Raw genomic sequence first — 13188 nt, 5'->3', positions numbered from 1 at the left:
CAATAATTTTTTTATTTTTTAATAATTTAATAGAACCAAACAAACACTTATAAAGTACCAATGGCCAATTTAAAAAAAAAAATATTTTAACATCTTAGAAAATCAACTTGAAGAAAATGTCTTCTGGATGCAATATATTTATTGTTGCACATTTGTTATTTGTTAATTTATGTTTGGACCATTGTTCTGAAAATTGAACCGAATAATCGGTTTGAACGGATTAATCAAAAACCTGTCATTTATTCGATTCGGTTGATATGTAAAAAATGGGCTTAGAAATCAGTTAAACCGGAAGTTAATTAGTGAACCGTGAGAACCGTCGGTTTTTTTTCGGTTTAGTGGTATATATGCTAAAAAAAAATCAAACGTTCAGAACCCCTCAGTCCCTCACCCCCCTGCCCCTTTCTCTCTCTCTCCTCTTCCGATTGTCGGTGTTGTCGCCGCCGGCAGAGACAGAATTGGGTGCCGTCGTCGCTCGTGGAAGGTCTGCTTGCTTCTCGATCCTCTTCTACTCGACGTCGAGTGCTTGCTCGGAACTGTTGGCAACGCCGCCGCGAAGGGCTTCTCCCTCGTCGTCTCTGCTCGATTTGTTGGTGCCCATCTCTCTCTTCGAGTTCTCCCTCTATCCGAGGCTCCGAGCTCTCTCTGTCTCTCTCTCACTGCGACGTCTCTCTCTGATCGGCTGTGGATTATTCGCCGCGCCGTCACCTTCCTTCCTCCCTCGCCGCCGGTAAGCACTACTGCCTCAATTTATTTTTGGTTATTTTCTTAATTTTATTTATTCTGATTTTTGAGTTGTTGGCCGTTGATTTTTCTGATTCTGCGCTGTTGGTGAACATTGTTAATGCTAGAATTTTTTCTGATTCTGAGTTGTTTATGTTAATTCTGAAGTGTTGATGGTGGTATGGTAAAATTGTTTTTCATCATTTCTCATCTTTCAGTAGCACAAATTACATTTTCTTTTTGTACATTTTTTGTTCAAATTTATACACTTCTTTGAACTTTGAAGTATGCTGAAAAGTGGAAAGAGTGTTTCAAATTTTTTTGCATTGAAAATTCCAAGCAAGTCCCTTTATTCTGGGTTTGTCAAAGTTTCTGGTTTATATCATTTATGATTATGAATATTTAGTTTATTTGTTATTATTCTTTGTTTTAGTACTGATTTTCCCAATTGATATGGTTGGAAAATTTGTAGGAGAATGAGAAGGAGAACATCAGAACATCACAAGCAATACTATTCAACAATATGATATATTGATATTGCTATTGTTTTTTTGGTGACTTTATGATATTGCTATTGTAGAACGTTATAATTCTTATTGTTATTCTATTGTTATTTTTTTGTTTTTATAATTTTTATGAAATTAGAATAATTGTTTGTGGTTGAACATTATTTTTTTGGTCATTTAAGTGCATTTTGATTTTGATGAGTAATAAAGATTGATGCTTGAAGTTGTTTGTGGATTTTTAATTATAAATTATGGATAATTTATTATGTGAAATTATAAAATTTTAAATTTTATTAGTTTAAAAATTATTGATTTTAAATATTTAAAATTATATATTAAATTTTTAATAATTTTATTTTATATTTAATTACACTGATTGAATCTCGGTTGAACCTTTGAACTATTGAACCAGTCATTCTACCGGTTTAGTAACCGGTTCGGTTCTCGCAACTTTGGTTTGGACGTTGTTCATAGTTTTGTGAATTTTAAAATTTAATTTTGCATACTGGATTTTAAAGGTTTCCAAACATAACTACATAAGAATTCCTCTGAGAAATGAATCCTATTCAGTTCTATTCAATATTCCATAAAAGAGAAACAAAGAAAGAAAACAAAAGTGGAGATTAAGTAAATTAATGAAGAATAGAGGTGTATTTCTCTTGCAGGGATCAACCACTGTCTTGTAACCAGGATTATTATTATTTGCTTCAATTTTCGTAACCCACCAATTTTCTTATTTGCTTGTTCGTATTCTCTCTTTTTCTCCTCCCTTTCAAGCTCTATGCCACCTCATCAATAATAAAACCATTCAATAGATCAGATCTTTTCTTGAGTCGATTTACTCAATTGTTACTTGTACGATTTACATCTTGCTATGTTTTTGTTACAGTTGGCGTAAGAAAAGGTGAAGAATAGTGAATTCTAACGTGTGAAGATGGTAAGGGATCTTCAATTCTGATTCTTGAATGAGTTTTTTTTTTCCGTTATTTTAATTTTAATTTTATCTACTGAGTGCAAATGCTTTGGTTTTTCACATCCATTTTACACATTTGTTTTCAGTCCGCGCTATTCAATTTCCATTCGTTCCTTACTGTGATACTACTTGGAATATGTGCCTGCACTTACTTCAAGATGCAGTTTCCAGCAGTCCTTGAACAAAGAACTGGGTATGTATTTGTATCTATATACACACGTTTTACCTTTCATTGTTGCTTCTTGTTGATCCAGGATTTAGTAAAATGTGATAGTGATGGGTAATAGATAATAGACATATAATAGATTGCACTATTGTAGTGTTTATGGAGATGTTGAACTGTTGATTATCCATCATAGCTTCATCTAAGTGCACATGCTTTCGTTATGAATGTTGCTTTTTGGTGTGTTGTTGTGAGGATATAGTATTTACTTTAGGGTTAGGATATTAATCTATGTTTCTTGGAGCAATTCAATTTGCCCACATGTTAGATGTAGATGACTAGCTTTTACTTAGTAAAATGGCATATGTGATACTCTCTTGATTTTCAGATGGAGGAGAATGGAGAAATAGAGAAGCTTTAGTTCAGCCATGAAATTTTCTATCCCATTTTTAGCCTTCAACCCAAAACACCCATTTTCTAAACCTTTATCAGTTTTACCTTGTTTGGGAGCTTATCTAAACATCTAAACATGGAAAACAATTGGGGATAATATAGTTCCTTGTCCTCAATGTGCTCCCTAGTCTTCCTAATGTTATTTTTATTGAACATTTTAGAGTTCTTTTAATCAACATAGTTATTAATCTTGAATACTAAAACAGAGCAGCTGAACCCTAATATGCTGCAATAGGATACAGGAGAGTGAGATTGTTATCACATTGAAGAGTAAGGCACAAGATGCAAACATTTATAAATAACACACAATCATCATCAATCTGATGCAAATTTAACAAGTCGCTACAACAGAAGTCCTGTAGCATAAGTGAGTAAACAAATTACAGAACCAAAACATAGTTATGTTTAGGTCTCTAGGACTTAAAGTAACTTATGTTTTAAAAACCTAAACATGGTCATTGGGTTGGAATAATTGTCTTCAATATACTACACGTAACTTTTTCATGTTAATTTCACCACTAATAGACTTGTTGATCTCTTCCTTCACTTACATTTCTACATCGTTGGCTTATTCCTCCTTTACATATTATATAGGTTCCTGTCCCTATGATCTAGAAGGACTTGAACTAGTTTTCTTCTTCACTTTTGCTTGTTGCCTCACGTTTTTTATAGGTGAACCAGTCCCAACTACATCAACCCAAAGTCAAAGTATCATTGTGAAAAATCAACACATCTCTAGCACATTCTCCATCTCCATGGGATTGGATCCTCTCATGTTAAATTTTAGAATGATCTTATTTGCTTTTTCATCATTATTTCTTTCAGAAAAAACACCCAATTTGGTCCTCAAGGAATTCTAAATCGGACGCTTTGGTCCCCAATATTTATTCACTATAAGTCCTCAAGAATTACTCCCGCCAGACAAATTTGTCCTTTCGTCATTTTGAAGGGGGACTAGGGATCTATTTGTCCAACACACATTGAAAATTTGATTGAAAGTGACCGAGGGACTAATCTGTCCGACGAGAGTAACTCTTAAGGATTTATGGTGAATAAAAATTTGTTGGGGACCAAAGTGTCTGATCCGAAAATTTGATGACCAATTTGGCTATTTACTCTTTCTTTTGTGTCATTCTTGTCTGGGTCCCATTTTTAAAATCAATGGTGAGAAATCTCACATGATAATGACTTGTGAACATCTAACGTTTGGACGATCTGTTCCCTTATCTTGACTCATTTATCCTATCAAACAATCTTTGCTGTGTTAAACGTTATTTTGATATACTTAACTAAATCCGAGTCTTATAAATTTGGTCGCCAAATCTTTTTAGAGGGCGAATTTGACCTAAAAAGCCTTTGAAGAAACAGAGGCAAAATCGGGAAGGGTAAAAAAAAAAAGAAACCATCAATCCATAGGAAACAAGGGTCTTGGATTTTTAGTCTGCATAGCGCAGTAGTGGCTACTATATGGTGTGACTCTTGGTTGTGATTGAAACATGTGATGATACACCTTTAGCATCACAACATCCCCATGGATGGTGCGCGCATGACGGCACCATTATTTTCTGTTATTGAGTAGAGTCCCTAATTTTGACGATATTAAACATTGAATCAAGGGGAAGCAATTCACTGTTTATGCTTCCATTGTTTGCGGTTACCCTTACTCTGTCTACAAATGTTTGATAATATTCACATGTGAATTTACATGTTCGCCTCGGTCAATCACAATTCTTTTAGAATCCTTCACCTAGTTATATTATGTTTTTATTCTTTTGAATCATTGGATATATCTTTTGGATTTTGCAAATGTGTTTGCTTTCTTCATAGCATATGTTTAGAACTTGCTGAACAAGTGACATTAATGACAAGTTCTTTTGCAACAGATTTCGTGGGTTCTTTTGGAAGGCGGCAAGAATAGGTAACAGTCTCCTATTTGATTTACTACTGTGTGAAGTTTCATTTTAATTTTTCATATGCCCTTTCAAATATCTAGTTGTTTTCTTTGTTTATGCTATGGAAATAACTGGAGCAGAAAGAAGGGTAGGGAAGAAGCCATATCTGCATTTGGTTTACCATGGATTTTTATCATTTTACTTTTCCCTTTGGTTCTGTAAATTTTTTTCTTTTTTTTTCTTGGCTTTGCTCCATGTGCTTGATGCTCTAAAGATTTCTCCATTTGTCAATTTATCATGTACTGCAATATTTTAAATTAGTCAGTTTATAAACCCTAGTCCAATCCTGACTTATCAAACCATAGTTAGTTGTTCTGCACCTGCTTACCTTTAAACAAGAAGGATATGGACTCTTAGTGAGTGTTTATGACTTACCTTTCTTGGTTGAAAATCTAGGGATATAATAATTCATTATGATTTTATGATGGATGCCAATAGAGAAGGTTTGGATTTTAGTTGTAATCTCATTTTATTTCTGTGCCAATATTCATCTTTTACAACCTCAACCACTTCTATAGATATTTATGTATCTTTTCTATAAATCCTAGTTATTTTGGAGCATTCCTCCTTCAAAATGCATTTTAATGTCCTGTGATCTTCACAAGGCTAAATTATGGTAGAATCCTCGAGTCCTAGCTTTACCATTGTGGGGATGTATTGAGGAATATATTTTTATGTTAGATATTTATTTTGCCCAGAAAGCTCTAAAATGAAATGCTACAAAGTAAGTGAGCATAAAAATATATTTGATTGGATGATAATCAGTGATTTTATCTTCTTGAGTTGTTGCTAAAACAGGGGAACGATTAAGCCCGTGGGTATCCGTAGGTTGCTTTATGATGGGTGTTTCAATAATCTTCTTCTGAGCTACATTATACCTCTAATCAGTGGTAGGTTTTCTCTTTTAAACATACAAATATCGGTGGTCACGAAATTGATATTCTTGCTTAATGTGTAATTTTATTCCCCATCAAAGTTTTTAAGAGTTCCCTAAACCATATAGTGACTTGTAAGGCTGTGTTGTTTTCTGTATAATAATGTTCATAATTCGACTGCTGTAATCTTTTTGTAACTCTGATTGGCGTATTCCCTGACATGTTAATTGTTCAATGTTTAACCTGTTAAAGAAATTGAATCTTAATCTGATGGATGCTGACTTCGTGATCATTGATATTTTACCATTATCTTTGTATTTCTCTATATATAGCTTCTCAAGAACACTCTTATGTGTTGTAGACTTTTGCTTTCTGTTTTAGTGAAATTATAGATTTGTAGTCTTTTGCTAAAATTACATGTTTTGATTTTTTCCTTCTCCCATGACTTCACACCCTCCTTTCATATAAATATTATTGATCATGTTAGCATTTATGAAAATGTGTGTGTGTGGATTATGGGGTTGATGTTGAGGAGAGAAGCAGACACAATAGCATAATTTAGTTTATTATATAGAATCTAGCATAAATATTATGCATCGGTTCTTTATTAAGTTGAATAGGAGAGAAAGCTATAAAGCTGTTTCAGAACATTAAAGTAACATTCTTAATAACCGGACATGTTAAGGTTTTATCCTCTCATTCAATTAAGAAATTAACCGAAGCAAATGTTACTCCAAAGGGAAGTTTTTTCTAATAAATAATGATAACGGAATTAGCATTAAACAATGTTAATGTAGTGAAACAATGAACCAAGTGCATTATACTATTGTGAAACAAGAAGAGTGTTATTGATATTCACCAAAAGCATATGTTCAGGAATAATCAATGAATCAATGAATTCAACACTAGTCACTGATATCATTATTACATCTTATACTTAAATAAATCTTTTAAAAAAAATTGATAGATTTGTTGTTTCTGGTAATATGGCGAATACGTTAACAATTTTCAAGTTTTGTCTCACAATATTAATCAAACAGAAAAAGGAACATACATTTTTTTATCGGTGTTTCATTATCCCAATTTTAGTAATGACGTAAACGAAAAAAATTTAAAAAATAAAAAGAAAACATGCAATTCACCAAAGAAAAATAAAATGCTGAACTTTTAAAAAAAAATATTGGAAAATGAAGATAACAAAAAACTATACAAAAATAAAAAACTTTAATTAAAAATAGAAAATAAAATACAGGTCTCAATTCAGCCTTTTTAAAAATTATTTAAGATATTCTGTTTTACTTTGTGATATCAGAAAGACTAAAAATAGTTTTGGATTTCGAAATGTTTTCTTAAAAAAAAAAAAACTAATTATTCATATTTTTTGTTTAAAATTCTATTTATAGAATAATCTAATGTTGATTGACAATGAATCCTACACTGTGTTCATCAATTCTGAAAATTCAATTAACAATTACTTTTGCACTTTTTGAACTTGACATTGTATTGCTATTATTGACAACTATTCTCACACTTTTGACTTTCATGCTCTATTATTACGATTGATAGATTCATCCTTGACATAGCATATTCCAGTTATCCGGATTTAGTTTTAATTTTGATTAAAATTGTTTCTTCGATGGTGTCAATTGAAAGTTTTTCCTAATGTATTAAAATTGAGTTGTTGAAAATTAAAAAATATAACATGAATTCACAATCTTTCGATACCTTATTCGATTTAATATGTTTAATATTGATAGTCTGATTTACTATGAAATTGGAAGTGGAGCAATTGAACTGTGGATAGAATAAAGTTCTAGTACTAATCCTACCCAACTTACCCATATCATTGAATCTGTATTTTTAGCGTGTGTAAATATTTAATTGATTATACGTAAATGTATTTTGTTTCTGAGTGTGAATGTGCATTTCTAGTTTTTTTAATAAAATAAGCGATTGAATATATATAAAAGGGTAATCACCCATATAAATTATCGTGTAGAAAAATTTATGTGAATCAACTAAACAAATAATCGTTATTCGAATTAGTCTAATTCAAATTACACACATTCACAGTAATTCGAATCACACTGATTCAAATTACACACGTATACAAGCACTAATTCGAATTAACTGTACACACAAACTCACATACTAGTTCGAATTGGACTGATTCCAACTAGTACCCGGTATGTTGACTCAGTAATTCGAAGCATGCTAATTCGAATTATGGAATATTTACCAAAAATTTTAGAAAAAATATTAGTGAAATATTTGTCAAAAATATTAAAAAAAATACTATATAATATAAAAAAAATATACTACAAAAAATATAAAAAATTTATAAATATTAGTTGAACGTAAATTCTATAGCATAAATCTAATCTATGCAATTATTTTAATACACCAATAATTATATCTATATAGAACCAATGCTAAAAATCCGAGATATCATGTCTTGGAAATGGCGTGCTGATCTTCGGTTGATCTTGAGAGATGCAAATACAGTAGCAGACATCATGGCAAAGACTGTAATGAGGACTATTTCTCCCCAAGTGGAGCTTCCATTGCCTTGGAAGGAGTTTGAGAGTAGTATTCAGCGGGACTGCCTTTCTTAAGCAGTTTCTTGTTTTTTTTTTCTTTCTTAGTTTTTGTTTATTTTTCTTTTAAGTCACCAAAAAAAATGCTAAATCGAATTCAATTAGTTCGATAATACGAGTGTATGAAAAAAAATGGCATTTTATAAAGTTTAAAAATTTTTATTACGTGATAGGTTAATAACGAGTACATTACAAATTTTATAGTACTCATTGTAACAATGTTTAATTTAATAATTGTTATTAAAATTTTAGTTGTACTCGTTACAAAATAAATAATTATAATATATAAATATAAAATGAATTGATCGATTTAAAAATAGGACAATCTAATAATATTGAAAGCCATTTAATTTAAAAACATAATTTAAAAAATAAATCCTTCATATACTTACATAATTATGAATTTATAATATGATAAATACTTCTCAAAAATCTAATCTAATGCTTGACTTCTAAATACCGAGTTATTTATTTAAATAGTTTAATTTTTATCTAACCTAATATAATAAAGTATGTTTAAACCTTATTATTATTATTATCTATATTATCTCATTGTAGATAATTTTATAAAATGTGAAAATTCGTTAGAAGATTTTATGAGTACTACAAATTTATAAGTCAATTTATGTAAATCGATTTAAGATACTTTTTATAATATTCATGGTATCTTTTAAGGAAGTTTTATAAAAAAATTTATTGTGATTATTTATTTTGTAATGAGTACAACTAAAATTTTAATAACAATTATTAAATTAAACATTGTTACAATGAGTACTATAAAAGATTTGTAATGTACTCATTACTAACCTATCACATAATAAAAATTTTTAAACTTTATAAAATGCAACTTTTTTTTCATAGACTCGTATTATCGAACTAATTGAATTCGATTTAGCATTGGCTCCATATAGATATAATTGTTGGTATATTAAAATAATTGCATGGATTAGATTTATGCTATAGAATTCATATTCAACTAATATTTATAATTTTTTTTATATTTTTTGTAGTATATTTTTTTTATATTATATAATATTTTTTTCTAATATTTTTGGCAAAATATTTCACTAATATTTTTTCTAATATTTACTATGAGTTAATATACGGGGTACTAGTTCGAATTAGTCCAATTTAAACTAGTATGTGAGTTTGTATGTGTGTAATTCGAATCATTCTAATTCGAATTAGTGCTTGTGTGCGTGTATAATTCGAATTACTGCGAAGGTGTAATTCGAATTAGATTAATTCGAATTACATAGAAATGTCATCTTGGTTAAACCATATAACGATTATTTGTTTAGTGGATTCACGTAAATTTTTTTACACCATAATTTATATATGGTTTATATGGGTGATTTATCCTATATAAAATGTATTCTGTTTTTTATTGTGAATGTGCATTTCTAGTTTTCTAATAAAATAAACAATTGATTATACATTAAATATTTTGTTTGATTGAAAATAAATTAATGTTTTGTACTTTTGTTGATAAGGTCACTTGGAGAATTTTAAAGTGTAAATAGTGTTTAAATTAAGAAATTTTAAATTTGTAGATAGAGTAAGATTGAATTAAAAAAAAATTAAATTTACGGATAGAGTTAGGGGTTGTACCTAAATCCTACCAAATTATATTCATTACAAGTCTTACTTTTAATTTTAGCATGGATTTAATGATGAGGTGAGTTCCATGGTGTAGTAGTATTAAATTTTTTATACATGTAAAATTGTGATGGCATGATAGAGATTGTGACAAGTGGCAAAATAAAAGGAACATAGATAGGACATGATCTAAGTTATGATATGAAGTTATATAGTGCTCATAGGGAGTATTGCAGGCTTTTTCTAACTCAATTACTAATATTCTATGTACTTATATTATATAGTTGTTAAATTTAATTTAGTGTGGTTGAGTTTAGAAAATAACAATAATATTTTTGGTGATGACAAATATATTTTGGTTAGGTTGTGTTAGTAAAAAATATTATATTTCGAAGAGGTGTTGAATTCGAGATTTAGTAAGTTTGTGTTTTAAAGAATAAAGGTCTGTATCGAGAAAGTTTATAACTGAGAATATGAAGCAAGAGCTAGTCGATGGATTTAATCGAGGATGCTGGTTGAATCGAAGAGTTCAAGTGTCGAAGGTTATTTCCAGCCGTTATTTATGTTAGGCAAAAGGAGCGGGAACAGTTGTTTAAAGATTAATGAACATGGAAGTTACATTTCAATCTGATTGGTTGAAGATTCTTATAAGTATAAGAAGACTCGAAGGAACAAAGATTGAAATCTTTTTAGAAAAAACACTCAAGCACACTCACATCCCAATGACTTTCTGAGTCTGCCTCGAGTCACTTTTCTGTAGGGTTTCCCCCATTGTTTTCACATTTTCTGTCATCTTTAATTTCTTTGAAAATTTACTTTTCAAAGCAACATTTAATTTCCTTGTCTAATTTTACGTTTCAATACTTTATTTTCAATTTCAAAAGCCCTTTGATTTTATCGAAGATATTTTACTGCTTTTATCTAAATTCAATGCAATTTATTTTAATTCTAGTCAATTTATTTTCGAAATTGCTTTGTTTATCTTTCATATTTCCTTTTTATTTTATTCAATCGAAAGGTCCTTTGACGCACTTTTAGAAAACTGGTACTCATAAAAAAGAGTAGGTTTCGCTCCCAGACCACTAGATATTGAACCACTTTCGATTTGCTAAAAATCGATGAAACAGGTTGATAACCCAAATGTGTTTTTTATGAGTGGTTTAAGAGTTACAGGCCCAAGTTAATAATCATTAGTGCAGCCCAATATAAAGAAGAAGCAGCACATTGTACGGAGACTTAGACAAAAGCATCAAATGCAAGCACCAGCCCAATGCCTTCATGGATAGAATAGCTTCTAGCTGATGGTGGTGTTATGATTCGGGTATGACACTAAGAAGGAAGAGAAAATCACTTTTCTCTTGAGCACCAAAGAGGAAGAAAGAAAAAGCAATCTCTAATGGCTATGTCAAATCAAGATTGAAGCGAAAGCAAATGTTCAAGCAAGAAAAAGGTAAAATGTTTCCATAAACATGCAAGTAAATTACTAGTTGATCTTACCTTCCTCTCTGCACAACTATTTTGGGTAACATGAAAAAAGTGGAGGTTACTTTAATTTGCTATGAATCAAAGGCTAAGTTGAAACTTGGGGCCAAAACACTAGATTAATAGTTCTGATTTATCAAACCCATTGAGGATCTATTACTAATGAAGTCACTGATGTCAATCTACTTGCTGCATTGCTTACCTCTGATTTTAAATCCCTGTTTTTGGGTCTGAGTAAAGAAAAGAAGACCTCAGCTGGTTCAAGAATCAAAGAGATGACTTTGAAAAGTAAGCCCTAGCCTTGGCAACCTCACTCCATACAAAAAAAAAATTAACTTTAGTTGTGATATAGGAGAGAGAAACCTCACAAATTGAAATTTGATGTCTTGGAAGTATTGCACCTACAAAAGGGAGCATTCCGCCAAGATGAATGGCAACATTTGAGAGTTCAAAAACTAGGTTAAGTATATAAAGTTTGAGCTGTTCAATATTATCTCCTTCATGATTTATCATTGATTATTCTGTTTGTATGTTGTATCTTTCTTTGTTTTTATTCAGAGGAAAAAGACATATAAGAGAGGCATTAAAAAAAAGCCATTGAGAGAAAATACTAAGAGAGATACTTGGAGAGAATAGTCAAGATTTATTTCAGATCTCCTTTGATTGTATTTCTGATTTATATCTTATATCTAAGGTATCTCTTGCTAAGTTGGGTGAGCACTTAGTGTATTGAAAGTCTAGGAGGTAACCTAGCCAAGTAAAGCTTATGTTGAAGCTTGGTTTGTTTCCTCATAGGATTAGGTTGAATTCTTGAAAATTGGTGTATGTAATACTTGAAAAGATAGTGAAAATTTTACCATTGTTGTGGTGGAGACTGGATATAGGTTGCATTGCATAAGGTAACTGAACCAAGATATATGGCTGAGTCATCTTCTTCTTCTTCTTCTTTCCTGCTCTGATTCTATTTTTCATGATTTATGAGACAAAATAAAATTATCTCCTGCATAATCCATCTCGCAGTCTAAACAGAAGCACAGTTTCAATTTCTGGTTTGAGGTATTATTATTGAAGATTAAAAGAAGAACATAGATTTAACTTTCCCTTCTCTAGGCCATCAAGAACCTTCAATTGGTATCAATAGCTAGGTCTCAAGAATCAAGCTTCACAACTTGGAGAAAAGGTCCAATGACTAACAACTTGGGTGCAAATGCTGTGGCCTACACTCTAACAGAGGGTTAGTCGAACAACAGGTCTCCTTTTTTTAATGGAAAGAACTATACCTACTGGAAGGAAATGATGCAGATCTTTGTTCAATCCATTGACTACAATATATAGAAGATCATTGTGAATGGTCCTCAAGTTCCTTCCAAGACTAGTGTTGAAGGAGTGGTGATTCCAAAGGAAGAAGTTGAATGGAATGATGAAGACAAGAAGAAGGTGGAGTTAAATGCAAAAGCCATCAACTTGATACACTATGCTATCAACTTCGATAATATCGGAAGGTATCTAGATGCAAGACGAAAAAAGAGACTTGGGATAAACTCTAAGTCACACAAGAAGGTACCAAACAAGTCAGAGAAACAAGGATTGATATGCTGCAGAAAGAGTATGAAATATTTTCTATGAAGGATGGAGAAACTATTGATGAGATGTTTGAGAGGTTCTCAATCATCATAAACAGTTTGGATGTTATGGGTATGACCCACACTGAACAAACACTTGTGAGAAAATTCCTTAGAAGCCTATCAAAAGAGTGAGAAACAAAAGCTACTGTTGTGGCCGAAAGCAACAACCTGAGTCCTTTAACCTATGATGAGTTGATAGGAAAACTTCTAGCATATGAAATCACATACACCAGTCAAGAC

At 31.1% G+C, this 13188-nt stretch overlaps 1 protein-coding gene across 2 annotated transcripts; it reads left to right on the top strand.

The window, feature by feature from the left end:
* Positions 1-372: 372 nt before the first annotated feature.
* LOC107630275 (kish-A-like protein) lies at positions 373-5814 on the top strand. Of its 2 annotated transcripts, none has more exons than XM_016333375.3 (5): positions 373-730; positions 2119-2166; positions 2289-2395; positions 4702-4736; positions 5569-5814. In XM_016333375.3, exons 2-5 carry the CDS (start codon positions 2164-2166, stop codon positions 5634-5636), a joined length of 213 nt encoding a protein of 70 aa, XP_016188861.1. In that variant the 5' UTR covers positions 373-730; positions 2119-2163; the 3' UTR covers positions 5637-5814. The 2 variants fall into 2 exon arrangements, with proteins under 2 accessions (XP_016188861.1, XP_088363175.1); XM_088507049.1 differs by lacking the exon at positions 373-730 and adding an exon at positions 1732-1972.
* The last annotated feature ends 7374 nt before the right edge of the window (positions 5815-13188 follow it).

The sequence above is a fragment of the Arachis ipaensis genome, chromosome B3 (genome assembly GCF_059453495.1).
Source record: "Arachis ipaensis isolate K30076 ecotype BB chromosome B3, ASM5945349v1, whole genome shotgun sequence".
In the NCBI taxonomy this organism is placed as follows: Eukaryota; Viridiplantae; Streptophyta; class Magnoliopsida; order Fabales; family Fabaceae; genus Arachis; species Arachis ipaensis.
The sequence above is the reverse complement of the archived record's forward strand: the minus strand, read 5'-3'. Positions and strand labels throughout refer to the sequence as shown.